The following is a 21,496-nucleotide window of genomic DNA, read 5'->3' as shown; positions in this document are numbered from 1 at the left end:
TTCTTATAGGCCTTTTTCTTATAGGCCTTTACTATTAACCTTTAGGAGTTAATAAAAAACTTCCTGTTTATAAAACCATGTTGACCATAACTGCTTTCACAAGTACTGGTTAGAGAGTAGCTATAATCTTTTATCATAAACCCATTAATCACAGATGGTCCAGATTTAGGCTTCCTGGACAGAACTTTTTGAATTTTCATACAAGTATTGGTCATGGACACAATGTTACTAGCCAGATGGGCAAAGAACACATAGGAATGTGTAAATGCAGTGGTTTTGTATGGACTCTATCCTAGTGCTTAAAAGAAATCAACAATGAAATGCTCTACTGCGCTTCATAGAAATAGTCAGAGCTAGGAATCACAATTGTAACATTTTACATTCAGGTCCATCTTTGTCCTCTATTAAAATTCCCTTAGAGTAGATATTATTTTTCATGTTGTACATCAAAGGATAATGTCTTGCCAAATGTTTCTTGAAGATTATTTTAGATCTTTGGGTTTCATCCTGTATTATACTTATCAGACTCCTTGCAGAGTGTGATTCATTGTCACCTATCTACACTATGTCCTCTTTAAATCAGGCCTTCATACTACAATATTCACTTGCAACCTTGACAACTGTGCATCCAATGAGAGATGTTTAGCCCCACAACCTATCAGAATTCCATCTTAAATTTATAGAATAGAAGTATACCGTTCAGTAGAGTCTTCATCCTGCATGCTATTACATACTAGAAAGGCCCGAAGAGATTGTGATAAGAACATTATTTACCTGGCACAGGACTCTAAAAACTCTCAGTAAGGGTAGTTAGGAGAGAAAATAGGTGAAAAGACATTCAGAGATGATACATAAGATCCTTTTTTCCTAATTTAAATAATCTTAAAATGCTTCTATTCAGTTCCCAATGCATAAAGTACTTTAATTTGTCAGAACTTCTACTTGGAAGAACAGTGTCCTGAAGTTGGTTTTCTAATGCAAAGTCTTCCTTTTAGTTTTCAGCATGCACAGTATACACCATTCCTATACCAATAATCTAAATCCAGAGAATGTATATAAAAAGAAAGCCAAAGGGTGTACTTTCCTATTGGTAAACTGATTTTAAATTAATGTAAACTGGTTATTCTATGGGTAGTCTAATTGTTACGCAAATGATAGCAACTTATAGGGTCCTCTGATTTGTCTTTGTTCTTTCTATTTTTTAAACCAAAATCCTCAGAGTTCTTCCTGTGACTTACTCCGTTGACAGCATTTTGATTTGATTTTGCTTGTAGAGATACAGCTTTGATTACCTGACACTGGTATTATAGATACCTAACCTTTTTTCATATTTGTGCCTAGGAGCCCCAGAACAAGTGAACTGGAAACTACTAGCTTGGATATAAAGATGGATTTTCTTCTTGACAGTTAGAAAACAGAACAAAATTTTCAGCTTTGTCAAATAAATTCAGTCATAGTTGAAACTCCTTGCAAAACTTTTCTGGAATTATGAAATGTATCTTATGGTATAGTACAGATAATTGCAAACACCACTAGAAGGAATTATCTCAATCCTGCATTAGAAATCAAACAACCTTGTTTTGCCAGTATGCTGCTTACATAAACTAAAATGAAAACTATGCTGTTCTTCAGTAATGATCCAAAATGGCTTAATTATTCTCTTTAAAGTGATTGTATTTTGGACCATAATAGCAGATTATCATAAGAATTTTAACAAACTTGATGTTTAAAGCCACACTAAAAATGAGCTATATCCAAGTACAGAAAAAAACCAATATTTTATTTGTAATCTTAGTTTAGTGTTTGAACTACAAATTCTGGTTCTAGAATTGCTTAAAAGATCATGGGGTTTATAGGTTTTCACAAGTAAATTAATTTTTGGGGATTTTTTTGTTTGGTTGGTTTTTTCCATTTTTTTCACAGAATGGCGCTTTCACTAAATACAGAACAAATCATTACATGGAAAAAAAAAGGTTTGCTTGTTTGGTTTTTTTTCACTTGCAGAGTTACTCTTATTATTCCATTCTCTGATGAATAATTTCAAAGAGGGCATGAGAAAACAAAAGAAAAAAAGAGAAAGTGACAAAATAGACTGAATCTCACCACTAGAATTCACCATAAAAATTCCCAAAGTGTAACAGAATTCTTACAAAATTTCCTAGATCAGTTCTTTTGGGGAATCAAGATCTCCTATGAAAAATATGGCAAATGGGAGTCAGGGTAGGTTGGGCAGGAAAACGGGTACGAGAAGGGTAAATAACTGCAGCAAAAACAGGTTCTGAGGAATACACATAATTTTGACTGCTTTAGATCACAATAGAATTTTTAATAAATAAATTTCTTTTTCTTTGTAAAGACACTTTTGAAACAGTAGATTTAGCCCAGTCATTTGTGTAATTTGTTTTATAAACCATCTTTCATTGTTCCCACCCCCCCACCCCCCATAATGTCATAAATGTTTCAGATTTGAGTCTCTTGTACATTGTCTTTTGAGTTCATTCGGATCAATAACGGTTCATGCACTGAACTGTGTATTGAATTTATTGTGTTAACTGTTGTTGTGTGGTTGAAAGGAGATTTATAAGAGTTATAGTGATTTAGGTGCTCATGCTCTATTGCTGGCATGGGCAAATGACTCTCTATGGGTGTGTCACCTGTAAGCTCATCATCCACATTAATGATCTCTACAGTCCGTGTTGGAGCATGATGGTTCTGCCGGTGATGCTGTTTCCTCATTTTGTAGAAAATTACCAGCATCACAGCAGCCATGAGAGTGATAGCCACAAAACAACCAATTATGATTTTGGTAGTCTTCATAACCTCATCTATTCCCGGGATCCCATTGTTTGCGTCCGTCACAGGAATGGTGAAAGTTTTTTCTGTAGATCTTGTGCTCTGTGGAGTGAGTGAGGTTGTCATGTTAGTGGTTTCCCAGTTGGTAACTGGCGTGGGCCCAACCTGCTCTGTGGTCTGTGCCTCATCCTGAGAAGGTTCCACAGTCTCTACCGTGACAGTTGAAAAGTATGTGTAACCAGGGTTATCCAGGGCGGTCACATTCAGTGTGGCAGAAGCTGTGGTATTCCCAACAGAGTTACTCACCATGCATGTATACAAACCCGTGTCTTGCAGAGTTACCTTTGTAAAATTTAATGTGCCATCACTGAGCACAGCAATCCGAACTCTGTATGCCCCATGTGTCATAACAGATCCATTTGGAGTAATCCAAGATACAGAGGTCAAGGAGGTTGATGCCCGGCATTTCATCTCTGCAGCCATGCCTTCTGTGACGTTGAGGTCTGCTGGTGGCTCCACTATTACTGGAGCATAACATGTGAAATAATTCAGGTCCAGCTCACCAATGTACCTTCCTTTTAAACTGGGAGGTGTGTGGCAACGGGCACAGCATGCAGTATTGGAGGGTGCCTTGTCTTTAATCCACCAGCTGAGCCAAAGGATATCACAGTTGCAGTTCCAAGGATTGTGATGCAAGTGGATCCTTTCGAGGCGAAGTGGTGTGAACAGGTCATGAGGCAGTAGCGTTAGATTGTTGTGTGCCAGGTTGATCTCTACAAGTGACTGAAGGTTATCAAAAGCATTCCTTTCTATCACTTGAATCTGGGACTGTATCATCCACAATTTCTGAAGATGCATCAACCCTTGGAAAGAACCTGGCCGGATGGCAGTCAGGTGATTCCCAGAAAGATCTAACTCATCCAATTTTACAAGTGGCGTAAGGTTAGGAATCTCTCGAAGATTGCACATGGCAAGGTTCAAATATCTCAAGTTGGACAGACCTTCAAAGGCACCTTCTGAGATGTATGAAAGCCTTTTCAATTCCCCCAAATCCAACCTCCGTAGAGAAGGGATTCTGTTAAAAGCGTAAGAAGGGATGCTCTCAATGGGATTGTTTCTCAACCACAATTCCTTCAGTTTTGACAGGTATACAAAAGCCCCATTTGGGATAGTGGTCAGACGATTGTCAAAGAGTTCCAAAGTGTTGAGATTGGCCAGACCATTGAAAGCCCCTATTTCAATTGTTCTGATGTGATTCCTGCTGAGCTGCAGGATTTCTAGGTGCCTCAGATGCTTGAAGCTATTAACCTTAATGATTTGGATCTGGTTCTCATGGAGATTGAGTAACCGGGTGTTGGTGGAGATGCCGTCTGGCACGTCTCTCAGATTTTTCCGGACACAGATCACTTTACTGAACTGGTTGCTGCAGGAGCAGACAGAAGGGCAAGTTTGAGCCCTCACTAGACCAGCCACCACAAGAAGCTGAAGAGCCAACAGCACCACAAGCAGGGGGTCAAATAGGGCCCTGTTAAACCTAGGACCTATCATTATCTGCTGTGGATGTAAGGTCATCTTGTTCAACATTCATAATTTATTTGGTGTTGGTCCTTCTGGAGTTTGAATAGTCTGAAAGAAAGGAAGAAGGGAGAAGGAGAACATTAAATTAATCTCAAATACTTAAGTGTGTCCTCTAAACAAAGGCTTCTCAAGTCCTTTGAATTTCTAATATCATTTTTCTGTACATATATGTATATCAACTGCAATTGGCAATAAGATAAGAAAATGCCAGAGACTAGCTTTTCCTGCACATTCCAATGTATAATGTGCATAGCTGGATGGCACATAAGAAGTCCAACCACAGTGGATACCTAAAAGAAAGAGATGAAAGAAATTACAAGGGTCTCAAAAGGCAAAAATTGGTAAGATAGGAATTTAATATGATAGGAATCGCCAGAATATTCAAGATGTTAACATTTTTTACACATTATAAGACAAGACATCATATAATATGAAGAGCAAGTGGAGACCTGTTTGGTATGGGTAAAAAACTTTGTCTATGCAAATGTGATTCTGGAATCAGAGTTTAATTAGAAGCAAAGTCTCTTATTCTGAATGTATCAGGTCATGCAAATGACAGGGCAAGATCTTGCCTATTACAAATTGAAAAAAAAAGAAAAGAAAAGAAACATGCTGAGCATCAGTTTTTCCCTACTGTTAAACAGCATCATCCAATTTCATAATATTTCCTCCTCAATTCTTTTGTTTGGCACCAGTAGCAGAGAAACACTCATTAGTAAATGTGTACTGAACACAAAAATAAGAATACCCATTTAAATGCTGAAAAATATCTCTGTAGCTTAAGGGTTGGCAGTTTCACTGGCACATCTAAAAAACTCTAAAAAAATTCTACAGATCTTACTGTAAAGGGAAAACAGACCTTTACACTACAAATGATCATTACCATTTTAAGAACTTCAGTACTGATTCATTTGTGGCAGTTTTTAAAGTCCCCAGCCCTCAGTTCATTTTCAATCTGCTGCTCAGTTCAAGATCCCTCTGTTGTTGAGATTAATGAAATTTCCTATAAATCAACCAAAAGTGAAGTCTTATAAATTACAGCAAGCTTAAAGCATATTTATAACCTAGAGCATCCAGATGGATAATACATATATTCAGTAAAACAAAATACCATAAGGCAATGGTTTTCCACTCCAAGATCCAAATCGTTTCATTTTGTGTAAAAAACAAAGCAACCAAAATTAAAAAAACAAAACAAAACAAAACAAAACAAAAAAAACCCCCAAAACAAAACAAAAAAAACCCAGGAAAAATATATTAACTTTCATCTCACAGCAATTCATTTAAAAAAAGATTTTTTTTTCTAATTATATATTAGGACAATGTGTTTTTGAGAATTAATTTCTGAATTTTTATAAAACTTGTCATAGTGGTTCAGAGTTAGAAAGTGTTTTCATCTCACTTTTAATAATTTACTTCAGAGAAAGCCAATGTAATGGTTAAAAATCAGTGAAGGGAACTGAGAAGTCTGAGCTGTTTCTGTTTGTTTGATATGCTTTGCATGTGCTATTCATAAAACGTAATTCTTGTCATGAAAGATTCATGAAACTAACGTGTTTTGCAACCTTGAGCAAGTCATTCAGCTTCTCTCTCTGCAGCTTGCAGTTCTGTCATGTGACACTGGAGAACCCTGTGGCTGCAGCGTTAGATGGTACTGCTCCCATCTCTCTATCCCTTCCCTCTGCCAACAACTGTATGTCCGAACATCAGCTTCACGGGTTTGGGACAATGTACTAGATTAGGTGAGGGGCAGCTGTTGTACACACCTTTGTTTTTACTGCAGGCTTACAAGGTTGCTTATCTCTTCACAGGTACTGAACAGAACATACGGAGAAACACTAATCATTACAATTCAAGTTTGGTTACATCAAAAATCCAGCTGTAGTAAAACTATCCACAAATAGCAGATGAAAAGCACATAGTTCCCATCCTTCTTACACTGTTATGAAGAAAAATCTGCCCCTTCTGTCTAAAAGAATTATATTAGAGTCTAATATCAATTTTAGGGTTGTTAAGATCTTTGACCCATGAATTTTGCTGTTGGATAGTAATTAACCATTTTCTGTGATAGTTAAAGGTCATGAGAGAGCAAGCCCCCAGCATCAGATAATGCATAAAGTTCCTTCAACTGCTCTTTGCTAACCTCCATGAAGCTGATGATCCCAAACCATGCTGCAAGCACGCCGAGGCACTTTCCTCCCATTCCAACTCCTTGAGTCTAATGGTATTACCCCTTTTATCCAGTAAATCTTCCCTTTTCATCACTACACATACTCTCATTGGGTGCAAAAAAAAAAAAAAAAGATAAAACCATTTTACTTGAATACAGTACTTCATCATAACATATAAATTATTCAGTTATGAGACTGACTAGCAAATATTGCTCAACCTAAAACAAAATGTTTCCATGTCTCAATTGCAAAAAGATTTTTGAAAGAAATGCTTTTGTTTTATGTTCTTAAAATAAATTCCCCATATCCTTTCTATCTTTGGTTATTGACTCAAACAATGAATCATTCACATAAAAAAGCTCTTTCCGTATGCTGAAGGCAAAAATTGCCCATGGCTTTTACATTTACTGATTTCCCTAGTCATGTGCTAGTGATGTCTCAATCAAACATGTGCCTCAGTACTACAATCTATCAAAGACCTCCAGGGAAGTCTGACACCATCGGGTTTCTGCAAGACTCAAATTCAAATACAAGCTTGGTTACTCACTAATTGTTAGCTTCTCTGAAGACAGGATCACCATTTTGTGAGATGGGGATACAAAGTTTGAGAAATGTTTTCATACGTGTTGGTATGTTTGATCTTTCTGTGTCTAAGCTGGATCCTTTTTAATATATAAGTACAGAAGATCTATATTGTCACTCCTCTGCAACATATTCAGGGAGGTAGTGGGAGCAAATCTTAGCTTTTGTAGCCACCACTTGATTTAATATTGGATTTATTTACACAATTCAACTTTTTTCCCTCTTTGTTGGCAATATAGGAAACAAAATGCAGTTTTTAGCATAAGACCACACTTGGTCTTGAACTTGGTTCTGCTGAAGTACAGGGCAGCTGATAATCCAAAAAAGCAATTATGACCAGCAGAAAATATGCTAGGCAAGCATATGCCTTGCAAGTCCTCCCTTCCAACTAGTGAGCTTTGTATGAGGCTAATACTGCAGTAAGATTCCTAGTGGCAGTGGAATGTATTAAAAAGGTCCTTTCTTTTATACTAGTGGTCTTCCACAGCTTAGAACTTAAATATTCAGGAAGTCTTGGTGTAGGTATTTCACATCAGGGTAATTTTAAATCATAAATACCTTGGAAATACCCTGGAAAAAAATTATCCAACACAAAAACACACTCTAAAATTAATTCAAACCCTTGAAGAACACTATGGAAATATTTTAATGGGCTTTACGTAAAGATCCATCTGGAACTCTGTACTAGAGCAATTTGCTATTCAATACCCATTATGCTAGAGACACATGAAGATTTAGCTTAAGAAACCCACACATGGAACATAGACCATCAACCAGCTTTAGTCTTTGTTGACAATTCTTTGTCTTCTAAGTAATTTTTTTTTTTTTTCATTTTTCTGGTATCAAAATAGCAACTTCATGGTCAATACAGTAACACTAGTGCCCTCTGCTGTATAGACTTAAAATGTAGTTTAAAATGCTAAGAATTTCCTTACTACACAGTGAGTTGCCCAGACACAGTACAATTATCAAATGTGTTTCCAAACATGACCTTAAGTCTATCTGTGGTACTGTTCTAATTATCATCTGTTATTTTCATACAGGAATGTATATTCTCTTTATGGCCTTGGAGACATTCCTAGACATATATGGAGAGTTGTTTGGTTTGTTTTCTATTTCCACAGGAAAAAAAATAATCTTTCTGAAATTGGCATTTGATATGCATGTTCTCCTCTCTATTGCTTATCTGACACTGTGTTAGTCTTGATGTACTACACATTTTCCTCTGAGCAAAAAGCATTACCCTCTTAAGATCCAATGCAGAAGATGAAACAAGGAATGACAGAGCTAATCTACCTCTACAGATATGCACAGTGCAGCTTTCCTTAGGGGCAGCTTGAAGGATGTGGTAGTTATGCTGCTGAAATCTAACTTTGCCACTTTGCCAGAAATGTCTTCTTATGTGCATTGTAATAGTATCCCAAATTAATTTTTCTTTTCTTTTTCTTTTTGGTAATTAAGTCTTGAGACTGATGTGCTTTCTTCTCCCTTTGTTATATTACCAGGAGTAAGTGATTATGATTATTCTGATCACTGAAGGATTTTCCTGTAATGGTGGGCTTTGATTACAAAAAAAGAACTTCTACACCATTTCCAAAGATCTGCCTAATGAGGTGGCAAAGATATTTCCCCAAGCTCCGGTGACCCTTAGCTGGATCACTGGCAGTTTAGTTGCTCTTGGCAACTCATACTTAGCTTTCCATCTAGTCTGTGGGTCTATGAATAACTGTCTCAGCAGCAGAGCTGTGCAGCACAAAGGCCATGGCTTTATCCCAGTACATGGTTTAAGATACAGTGTGATCTAGCACATTTTGGTTTGTGCTGTATATCTGCCATGAAATCCTGAGATGTGACGCCATGTGTCACTGACTATGTAGACAAATTTATCAGATATCAGGTGTTTAAACTATTTCAGTAAAATTAAATCATCACAAGTACATCACAGTTAAGTCTCAACTGAAACACAGTTAAGTCATCAAAACTCTCCCTCAGCCATGTCCCAGAAAATTTCAGGATGAGGAGCATTCAAATCCCTTTCAAGTTGACAAATACGTGAATGCATTCAGAAAATGCATCTTTCCTTCACTTTATATAGCACTGTTATGTATGCTGTACATCACACTCTTTTTGAGAGAAAAACCCTTTGCAATGCTATCTGCATTTTATTCAAAAAACAAGCCACTCTACAGTTGCAAATTAAACTGCAGATTTCAAACATGTGAAGAGGAGCTAGGTGTGTCAAACAGCTAATTATGCTGGGATGTCTCTTCTGGTAGCATCAGCACCAGAGAATTGAAAATAGTTTCTGTATGGACAGAACATAGAATACTGCAATAAAAATAAGTCCAAATCCCAGGATGACCTTATGCAGAAGTGACTCTTTTGACTCTCTTTTCAGGAGCTCTGAATGCTCTCAGAGCCTGAGACTGATCCCCTTTTGGCAGCAATGTCAGCAGAGGAAGCCAAAGGAATTCCAGCATAGATACAAACCGACAAGCACACGATATGCTTTAGCTTCACAAAATACTGAAACACATGAGGGTTAATCCTCGTCCCAGAACAGAGACTGAACTGTGGGCAGGCAGCTCCACTGGGGTCAGAAATCCTCTATCAACATCTGCTCTGCAAATGGTCCTGCAGCCTCACACGTGTGTCCCCAGGTGGCTGTAAAGAGTTGGGCTGATGGAACCACATTGCTAGGGATTCACTCACCATACCCTTCAGCCTACCTCACCTCCCCCACTTCTCTGTCCTGAAATACCTTTCCACCTGGCTGAACCCCCGAGGACTAGAGCTTTCAGTTCAAGAGCAGTACAAACACTTTGCATGCTGTTCCCTGCCCCTATACAGTACAATGACACCATTCTCTTTCTCCACTGAATGCCTTTACCACTAACAAAGGAAGACATACTATGTTCTTAACAGAGCATTGAAATAATCATCATGCAAAATCAGTGAACTGGTTTACAGTAGATCTCATATCTTCCTCTTCCTAATCTTACTTTTCATTTTCCTCATGGACTGACTCCTGTTTGAAGTGTCTGGGGTTTTTTAAACAGATTGTTTCACAATGAAAACCCATGACTGCAACTATATAGCTGTGTATCTTTTCCTTCATTCTTAAAAATCACTTTTCCCTTTTCAGTGCTATAGGATTTTAAAAGTCTCTACAACAGTTAAGGGAGCCATTGCAATAATGTCTAAAACCTGGGATGTTTTAAAGCCCAGCAGTTTTTACCTATTTGATTTTTATTTTATTTTTAGTTAAATATGGTCGAGGCCAAAGAGGGCTAGATAGACAGCCCTGCAATGCAAACTGATTACTTGTGAGACCAGACAAATCAAAACACTCCCAATGCAAATTATTCTTCTCTTTGCATGTTTCACTGTTTTGCTCTGGGATGTAGTTGGGATTTTTTGTGGCCCGTTCAAGCATGTAAGTGTAGGAGGTAAAGTGGGTATTGCTGTACCCCAGATACCTCCCAGTTCTCTTCTGCAAGCCTTTCAAGACTCAGCTGAATCGCTAAGACACATACCTGAAAGACTTAAATGTGATTGGACACATTCAATCCTCCTAAATCACCACTGATTTCAGGGGAGTTCAATCAAGGATGAGTTTGACCCAGTCTGCCTTTTTCTTCTTTCATTTTGTTATACAGAAAACACCTTTATTTCACATGTCTCATTTTCCAGCATGATTTCGTGTTTCCTCTCTCATGTTCTAAGGTTTAAAACTTTCTCTTTAACTTCAGGTAACAGAAATGAACATGAAATAAACATTTTAAAAAGGAGAATTTGAGTGTACATTGGTCCAAGAAAAAATATTTGCATTTTAGCTGGAAATTAAGATAATTTACAGTGTTTGAATCTGTATCAGTCTCATATTTCCCCTCTATTTATAAATATTATTTTACTCTTAAGCATCATTTGCAGTTTCTATCCTCAGTATAACTCATAATATTTGCTAATTTCATAGGAAAACCATAGAAAACATCAGATGATATGTAATGAATATTTCGTTAGGAAGATTTAGTTTTATTAAGAGGAATTATTTGACTTCTTTATTGTCCTTTCCCTGGATGTCACTCAAAGGGCGAAGAAGACAAAACAGACCTAACTTATCTGTTCAGACTACTCACAGTGGTATGAATAGGAGCAACTATGAATTATTCATGATGAACTAACAAATTCTTTCATAAAAGCCACAACAATACAGCTTGGTACTAGTGCACCTAGAAACGTTCTAGAATTTTAATTGGAATTAACTTTTAAGTGGGTTAATTATATTACATTAAATCTTTGTGTGGACATTCTTATTTCAAATTTAATTTAAGCTAAATTGAATCAAGGCCACTGTAATTTCAATTAAGAATGTTCAGAAAAGGATGTAATGTAGTTTAGCTAGTCCCTTTTCAAAGTTAATTTAGGTTCATTTTCTTGAGACCCCATGCAGACATTAGGAACTTTTGTTCTATATTGACTCGGGCTTGATTCAAACCAATTACGTAAAGGTAAAAAGGTTTTCTACCTCATCACTGATTCCTTGGGTTACTCAAGTTCCATTTTGCTTCATTAATTCAGTTGATAAAACAGCTTCTCAGAAATTTTGTTGTTTTTTTCATCTTATATATTTTTCTGGAGAGATATTTATGTAGGGGGAAACAGATATCTGGACAGTAGGAATATTACAATAGCCTTATAAGAAAATTCTCTTAATTACAGATGCATACCACTACATCTCATGTGCCAACCATGATATAAGGGGAAGTCATATGAGAACCTTCAGAATTTCTCTATCTTATGCCACAAACACCTCAGTGAGCAACAATTAAACTGCACTATTTCTATAATTATGCTTTTTAAATTCTTTTTTCATTTATTATCAAAGTAAAATCACAGATCCACATTAGGAAGGCATCTATGAACCACAACAAAATTAGTATAAAACCAACCCTTAATAAAAAGTTATATACTGTTCTAAAGCACTACTCCAAAACAATTTTCAGTGCAATTTTCAATCCTGTCACACTGGGTCATTTTTTGAAACATTAGTATTTCTTTGTTTTTAGTAGACTAGCAGTGATTTAACAACATCTACTTAGACATAACACAGTAATACTTTAACTCAAACAAACTAGTTTTGGTCTGGTAGAATATTTCAATTTTTATACATGGAAAAATTATTGTATAAATTAACATACTTTTCAACAACATACTACAGCATTTCAAAGTGGTAGGCAAAAATCTGCAATTTAAGTATATGAAACATTAAAATTTGTGTCTTTCAAAAGATGGAAAGGCAAAAATGTGCAAGGCTGATGGAATCCAAGATGTTAGCCCTCATTCCTTCCAGAATTTTCTCCCTACTCACAGACTATAAAAACAGATGTGGGAAATGTCAGGTCAGAACACCGCAGTCTAAGAATATACAAATGCAGTCAGTACAATGAAGAGAAACAATAACAACAAAAAAGGCAATTAAAGTAAGAAAGTTGCCATTAAGAAAGTTGGAATCTAGTTTTTAAAGCACAAAACGTAATTTCCTAAATTACAATATTTGCTCATCTACTGAATGTGCTAATGCTAAATATTCTTGTTACCCATACACATCATGCTTTGAGCCTTCCTGAGCTCTTGACCTCAGCAGCTAACATAAACTAGAAGATATAAATATTTTAGTTTGATGAGCACTTAATACAGTTGTGATCAGTAGCAGTTTTCTATACTTTTCTGCACTTTGGCAACACAGATGCTCTGGTAAAATCTGAAGTTATTTTAAAATATTTGAAGATTATTTTTATATTAGCAAATTGGAGAATTGTCCATTTCAGAGGCATAAAAAGTCAAGTTTGTGCCTTAACAAGTGCAATTTTTCCAAATGCATTTTTTAGTATGCAAAACAGAGGAGATTAAAGGAAATTATAGTAAAGCAACCATGTAAAATCTGCATCAATGCTTTTTGGGATATGAATTAAAATAGATATTTGTCTAAATACTTCTATGGCATGATGCTGTGCCAAGAAAAGTTTTTTCCTGTTTTCCTTTTTTAAGATCTGAATTATTTGATGCTGAGTTGGAAAAGTGCTTGGTAGTTATTTCATAACCTTTGTTACTATAGTCTCTATTGTTAGTATGTATTATTTCAAAATACCTTCTGGGGGAAACATATCCAACTAATAACACACTAAAGCACCAGAGTCCATTTTGCATCATTGCATTTGTAGTGGCTAACTGAGTCCAAATTACTCCCTCATTCTGCTAATAAATAAAGCAACAAAGAGAAAAAGAGACATGCGTTAAAAAGTTAAGGCTGCAAATAGCCTGGAGTCTGGTAAATGATGGTTAAACTTCTTGTCCTTGGTAGCTATGGAAACCCCTTAAGGTAAGAGTGGAACACAGGCACTTTGTGGTATGCAATTTACAAGCTGTTTATTTAATTATGAAGGAATATGAAACTGTTAGGGGCAATGCAATTATCCTACTGTGATAGTGTTTTGAAAGAAAAATAGGTACAGAGAAATATAAGAACTTAATTTTTTTGAAAATTACTTGTTTTAGGACTTCTATGAAACTGCAATACATTGTTTTTTACTGAAATCTGTGATTATTTTTTCCCCCAAAGGGTATGAGGAGCCAAAATTAGTAATATGACATTTTGCCATAATATCCCTCAGTAGATTCATAGTAATTATGTCCATTCTATGCTTTATGAACAAAACCAAGGTCAGGGTGTATTTCAATTAAACCCTAGGTGTTACCAAAGTGCAGTACAGCCAGAATAGCATGCACATTATTACCAGATCTATCATTGCTGGGCAATGAGTTGGTCACAGGTGCTCTTGCGTACAGTATTTGTACACCTTTAAATATTACTAGTGGGAGAATGTTTCAATTCAATTTAGGAGGCAGCTAGTGAAATAAAATTAAGAGTGAAACTATGTGATGACTCAGGGGGACTATAGCATCTACTTACAAGTATTTTCCTGGATCTGAACAACAAACTTTGCCCTGATAGCTCTGTTGTTGGGATTTGCATGAATGTAGTGGCCTCAGGGCCCTTTGCATACAATGGGAGCTTTTGGCAACAATCCATCCTTCACTGGATTGCCTTAATAAGATGTGAGGTATAAACACATCCTCACAGGTCCTCTGTAAAAGAGACAGGTAACATTATTCTTGTTTATGGCTGAAGAAACTGAGGCAATAATGGATTAATTGCCCAAACTCAGCACTTCTCTACATGATACTTGGGAAACGTGAGCTTCACATTCCATGCTGACCAGATGCAACTTGTGTTGCTCCAAATGATAGCCATATAGCAAACATCAACTTGTTGCTGACCTCAAGATAATGTGTCTTAGTGCACTGTTTCAGTCTGGCCCTAAGAGTACAAAGACTGAGTCTGCTTCTATGCAAAGTGTGGATGAATCTTGTTCCAGCAAACCACAAGATTCGAAGTGGAGGTGCTACAGTGAATGGTGTCAGCAGCAGAGGCAGAACAGGGGCCCAGACATACCAAAACACATTTCCAGCAGAATGAGGACTTAATCTATGTGTTAAAGGGTGTGACTAACATGTCATGACATTTAAAAATAAATTTTATTAAATATTAAAAAATGCTCTGTCCTATTCTAAAGATTCCTGTATTATTCTTCTTATCAAAGTATTTGTACACATTCCAGAAATGCATCAAATATCCTGAATTTGTCATTTTATGTACATTCTTTCTCTCATTCCTTCCCCTTTCTACATTCTTTCAGATGCCGTTTTGGTTCTGAGGTATTAAAAAGCATTTGCCACAAGCTGTTGACACTATAGATGGCAAGTCTGAAGAAGTACATCGAGAGGTTGAAATTAGAATTTATAATGCTTGCTATGGTATTCCTCCTCAGAAATCATTGGATGTCTCTTCTACCCATAGAACAGATCACAGACATCGAAGTGGATCACCTCATCCTTGCTACATTGATAATGGGTAGAGACTCCTAGGGACCTACTATAGTCTTTTCCCTGTGAACTGTTCTCAAAACTTCCTCTTGGACAGGCTCTCCAATATATGTGCTATGCTCTTCTGATCCTTGGCCACAGAAAAGCTTTTGTATAACCCTCATGTTAGACAGGTCTCAGCAAGCCTTAAACTGCTTTTTAAATATAAATGTTTAAAAAGACCTGAAAGAAAATTCCTTCCATAGGAATGTAGAAGTGGCAAAACGTGACATTTCACATTCATTATCATTTGGGGTCATCCAACTAAGATTTAAATAACTTGAAAAAGAACAACAGTTCATCTTCAGGGAACTAGCTTCACTAGCTGGAGAAGGAAAGGGAAGAGTGTAATAGCTAAGAGATTTATAACTGGCTTTTATGCAAGTAGGCAAAGTATCTTCTGGTGTCACTGCACCACTCTAGGACAACATAGAACCACAGAATCATAGAAGTGTTTCAGTTGTAAAAGACCTCTAACAACATTAAGTCCAACTACTAATCTGACACTGCCAACTATCCAGCTAAACCACATCTACACATCTTTTAAGTACCTCCAGGGATGGTAACTCAATCATTTCCCTGGGTAGCCTGTTCCAAACCTTGAGCATCCTCTCAATGAAGAAATTTTTCCTGATATCCAATCTAAACCTTCCCTGGTGCAACTTGAGTCCATTTCCCCTTGTCCTATTGCTAGTTGCCTGGGAGAAGAGGCTGATCCCCACCTCACTACAACCTCCTTTCAGGTAGGTATAGAGATAAGGCCTTCCCTGAGCCTCCTTTTCTCCAGGCTAAATAACCCCAGCTCCCTCATATGTTCCTCATATGGCTTATGTTCCATCCCCTTCACCAGCCTCATTGCCCTTCTCTGGACTCACTACAATGTCTTTCTTGGGCCCAAGACTGAACACAGGGTTCAAGGTGCAGCCTCACCCGAGCGGAGTACAGGGGGGACGATCACTTCCCTAGCCCTACTAGCCTGGCTATTTCTGATACAGGCCAGGAAGCCATTGGCCTTCTTGGCCACCTGGGCACACTGCTGGCTCATGTTCATCTGACTGTCAACAAGCAACCCAGGTCATTTTCCACCAGGCAGTTTTCCAGCCACTCTTCCCCAAGCTTGTAGCGTTGCCTGGGGTTGTTATGACCCAAGAGCAGGACCTGGCACTTCACCTTGTTGAAGCTCATACTGTTGGCCTCAGCCCATGGACCCAGATTATCCAGATCCCTCTGCAGAGCCTTCCTACCTTCCAGCAGATCAACACTCCCACCCAGCTTGGTGTCATCTGCAAACTGAGGGTGCACTTGATCACCTCGTTCAGATTCGATGATCCAGCAAAGATATCAAACAGGACTGGCCCAGCACTGAGTCCTGGGGACAACCACTTGTGACCGGCTGCCAGCTGAATGAAACTCCATTCACCACCACTCTCTGGGCCCAGCCATTCGGCCAGGTTTTTACCCAACAAAGAGTACCTACATCCGAGCCATGGGAAAGTGTTGTGGGAGACAATGTCAAAGGCTTTACTAAAATCCAGGTAGAAAACATCCATAGGCAGGTCACCTTGCCATAGAAGGAGACTAGGCTGGTCAAGCAGGATGGCCATTCATGAACCCATGCTGGCTGGGCCTGATCCTCTGCTTGTCCTGCACATGCTGTGCAATGGTACTCAAGACAATCTGCTCCATGACTTTCCCTGGAATGAGGCCAGCCTGATATGAGCTCTTCAAATCTCATTTGGAGTAACTATATTCTCTCAATGTCAGTTCTTCTGCAACAAACATGTTTCTGACCTAGTAAAGCATAGATGTTTTCATGGACCACAGTACTGTTGAAAGACAGCATGTTCCGAAACCAGTTTCACTCTAAAATTACTAATTACTAATGTTTTAACTACTAGATTCTAATAATAAGTTCATTAACTCCCAAATATCTTTGTATAAAGCATAGTCATAGGGTCACGCATATATATAAGATGACATTTGGATTTTACCTTAATAAACATCCTTCCCCTTTTCACACTTAGTCAAGCACTGGAAGCAAAATTAAAGAGATATAACCAGGTACAATTTCATAACTGTGCTGACTTCTTTAATGCAGCAAACAAAAACAATTATGCATTTTTATTTTTATTTTAACCTGTTTTCATTTTATTAAAATGTTAAATTAATTCTGAAGTAACTGAAAAAGCTGAATACTGGAGCATTCTTTTTCTATATGTGCTGAAATGTGACACTAGCACAATCCCATATCGTCCATCCCAAAGTGTTTTTCCTGAGGTATCCAAAACATAGAGCAAATCTTTTCAGGATATATCAACTGATTCAGGTACTGATAATGTAGATCAGCCTGGAAGAGTCATCATTAATAAAGAAAGTTTGGAAAGCAGCTTTGTGAAAATCAAAGCTTTAAAGGAATTTGTGGAAACAATGGCCAATTATGTGAGTTATTCTCTTTCTGTCCAGACCATCTATAAATCCAAGAATCATAAATTATAGGGATAGTATAGATGTTATCTTTCTGAAACTTTACCCTGCAATAACTCTTATAGAGAAAAATAATAGATTATTTACATTTTCACATAGACATGGTTTTAGTCATAATGAATATATATTTATTTGATGGAATGTCTTCTCTACGTAGGCTGCTTATAGCCTGCTTGTTGAAATCACTGGCCAAATTCAAAGCACTATTACATCAAAGTGAAATTCAGGAAAGCTAGCACATACTTCTTTAGTAAATGATCATTTTCACTGAAGTGTTATTTATCTACTTCAAGTTACCAACAGGATACAATGCCCAGTATCAGCCTGTTTGTTCAGCTCTCCAGACTCTTAAGTGCTGATACAGTATTCTATGTTCATAAGCCCACCATTAGACTTGCATTTGTAACTAGAGAAAATCGTAGGTAAAAATTTACTCCTACAGAAACCAATGGGAATTTTGCCTTTGATTTCAGTGGAGTCAGAACTCCATGTCATATATCAATAAGAATTTGCTATATAGAGCCAGTTGCAGATTACTGCTGATGTAAGCACTAGGGCTTTGATGCCATTCTTTTAGGATAGTTCTCAGGGAGATGGAAATGTAATTTTCATATAATTAAAACTGTCACAGAACATAAAAGGAAAAAATATTAACTGAGACAGCTAAAAGAGAGTTTGTATATATGAAAGTGTGCTATATAAAAAAAAGTAATATAATATTTTAAAATGTCAATATGTTATCATGGATTCTTAAAAGATTCCCAGAAAGTACACCACTATTTTAAAAACGTATAGCAAGAGTAAATTCAGGGTTCAAAACAAATTTGAAAATTATCTGTCCAAAGTAGAATAAATTTGATATTTGATGTTATTCAAGGATATAAATATGGCTGCTTGTAGTAAAGCTTTCCATTACTATGTTGGCCTGTATAGCAATACAAACATTTATCACAGATAACAGAGATACCACCAGGGTGTCCAACATCTGCCGTTGAGAAATGTTGTTTTCAGTTTCTTACAGCTTTGTAAAATTTTAACCATTTGCAGATTAAATGTTCCATATTAGGTATATACCTACAGTATAGTCACTGAAAGTTGTGTAGACACACTCAACACATATTTAAAGCAGCTGCCATACCTTATGGTAACAAATAACTTCAAGAAAAGGAGAACTTTACTGGTAAAGGCTCAAGTACTGAATTCAGGTTATTTTTTTCATTCTGTACATTGAAAGACACAGAGTTAACTATAAGAAAAGTATGATCTGTTAAGTAGTTAAAGATAGTAATAAAACACAACACAGTCAATGAAGCTTTCATTCAAACACATGCATTTCTGCATGCATAGGTATACCTAATACACTTAAATACAGCTCAACTATTTAAAAAAAGCCATTTTTTTGTTTCCTATCAAGAAAATACTTTCTGAATTTTTGAATTCTAACTATTGCTCTAGTCTGAGAACATCAAAAATATGACAAAATTGTTGAATGACAAAAGTGCTAATGTGTCTAGTTATCTCTGGCTGAGAACTGTTTCCTGGATTCTTGTTTGTACTCTCTACTCCAGAAAGATGGACATGGATAAGTATATGAAATATTTTCAAGGAGTCATTAGCAGGCATCCATGTGCAGTTGAACTGGGTATTGATAGGGCAGTCATTCCATGAAGTATGCATCTGAAGACTTTTGGCATCACTCTGGCACCCTCTTACCAGAGTATTTCACATCAGTCACATGTGATTGTGAGCTGCTAAGAACAATGATAAATGTAAGTGCTAATGTTGCATTTAAATATCAATGCTATATAGCATGTACGTGCCCAGCACTGTGCTGCCTTGCAGACCCATATCACATAGTGGACTTTTTAGCCTGGAAGATTACACAATTAATTGTAGAGTGGATTTTGCTATTTGCCCATAGGCAAACACAGTTATTTGCCTATTTCTAGCTGTATCCACTTATGCAAGCATGCCTAATGGCAGCTATTACCAAGTAACTGTCTGTCAATGACTGCCCTTGATCTGCAAGAATGCTTTTAAAACCTGGGTTCAAGCACCTTGGGAAAAAACACCTTAATTTCTTTATTCATATTGCCGTTCATAAGCTCAATACTTAAGAAAGATCAGGAAGTAAAAAGACGTAATCACAGCAATTAGAACCAGCAAAGACAATGGGGAGTTTTGTTTCACATTTTTCACATAGAAACATAGAAATTTCCTTCACTAGACCTGATTTCTGAACTGGGATCTAAATCTCAGAAGGATTTCATGAAAGACAGGAGAGCTGCTGCATATCAGAGATAAGGAACATGCACAGATTTAAGAACTTCCTCTAACACTGCAGCTATCACTATCTGGGAGGGGATGATGAAAAAACATTTATTTTTTTTTTGTATAGGTGAAAAGAAAATACTATACATAACACATTCTTGTTCAAACTGTTGATTCAAGGATTTTGAACGAGGGTTTGCTTCACCTTCCTTGCAGGTTGCAAGGAATGATGGCCAATTCCATTTACAATCCAATGGCCATGCCACTCTGCCCATCACATGGTGGCTCAATCATCAATAACACGAATAACATTCAAAATCCAGGCTTCATACTCCAACTAAAGTGACCTGACTTTTCATTCCCCTGAGAAAAAGGTTCTCTGTTCTGAACACATGCTGAATTTTGGTATTTTTGGAATGTTCTTTCAATGGGAAGTTTCAATTTCAATTCAGTGCATAAAGATCACTTCATTCAACACAAAATTAGTTATGAATGCTGAGCCAGTGCTCTATGTCATGAAGAATTCCTGTAGAAAGTCCTGACTATGCTGTAATAGTGGTTACTGTCAAAAATGAAATTCACTGGCCAGATCCACAGCTTGTATAAATCAGTGTAGCTTCACTGGCACAGGGTCTGTCTCTCTGCATCCATTTAAATAGTTTCTCAAACTCCTGATCCAACATTTTTATCTGAGTGCTGTTGTCAGGAAATTGAGGGCAAAAGTATGTACACTTAAGAAAAGCAAAACTAACATAGGATACAACAACTCGTTGTGCACTGTTAATGAGCAAGAACAAAGATTAGTTTTTTAATATTTGGTAATTAGTTCATTATGTTCTTATGACAATTATATTTAATGTATTATTTCTCAAAAATGTTTCAACTTAATCAACAGCAGGGTCAAAAATATCCTCTACAACAGCTTGTGTCTGTGTCCTTTACAAAGACAATTGGATTTCTGTCACAAGGAATAAACAAGGGGAGGTTTTCAGTAGGTGTGGATGATGGTTATGAGGAATTCAGTATTTGATATGCATTAGAGTCTTCCCTCTGGAATTAGAAAGGTTTTTAACAGACATTACAAGTTTTTAACAGACATTAAAAGGTTTAGATTATAAGTATTTAAATTCCGTTTTCACTCCTCTCCTGGTGAATTATGACTTACCAAAGCCATGCCAAAATAAAAGAACAAATTTAGGATCAAAGTTTCCACATTCAAGCTTTCTTTTTTTGTCAATACTATTAAATCCACCTTAGGTATACTTTCATGACAAGGTACTAAGTGATCAGTTATTTTGAACTGAAGAAATTAAATTAATCACTTTATCTCCCCTCTTTCCCTGTCAGCTCACTCAAGGATAGCTCATGTGCCATTGACCAATGAAATGATTATGAGGATTTCAGAAGAGAAGTTGGGATGATTGCTTCTGCATATTTCTGTGACATTGCTGTTTGCCACTTGTCCTTTCAGGCAAATGTCATACCCCTTACCAGTATCAAATTCTCTTATGCAATATGCAGAAATACCACCTTTCTGTTTAAAGCTACAGATCTATCTTAAAATGAGTTAACAATGTATATTGGAGAAGATCACAGCCTTCCACTATTTTGAATGTTTGATCTTAATGAGG

At 36.9% G+C, this 21,496-nt stretch overlaps 1 protein-coding gene across 7 annotated transcripts in view; it reads right to left on the bottom strand.

Annotated features, from left to right (window-relative positions):
• Positions 1-1,901: 1,901 nt before the first annotated feature.
• LRRC4C (leucine rich repeat containing 4C) overlaps positions 1,902-21,496 on the bottom strand; it is a 493,056-nt gene continuing 473,461 nt past the window's right edge. For all 7 annotated transcript variants that reach the window (XM_027642107.1, XM_027642110.1, XM_027642111.1 and 4 more), the window contains one exon: positions 1,902-4,419. In XM_027642107.1, the coding sequence (XP_027497908.1) occupies positions 2,461-4,377 (1,917 nt within the window). In that variant the 5' untranslated portion in view covers positions 4,378-4,419 and the 3' untranslated portion in view covers positions 1,902-2,460. The remainder of the gene's footprint in view (positions 4,420-21,496) is intronic.

Source organism: Corapipo altera, unplaced genomic scaffold (assembly GCF_003945725.1).
Source record: "Corapipo altera isolate COAL_440 unplaced genomic scaffold, ASM394572v1 23b, whole genome shotgun sequence".
Lineage (NCBI taxonomy): Eukaryota > Metazoa > Chordata > Aves > Passeriformes > Pipridae > Corapipo > Corapipo altera.
Note: the sequence above shows the minus strand (reverse complement) of the source record. Positions and strands in the feature narration are given on the sequence as shown.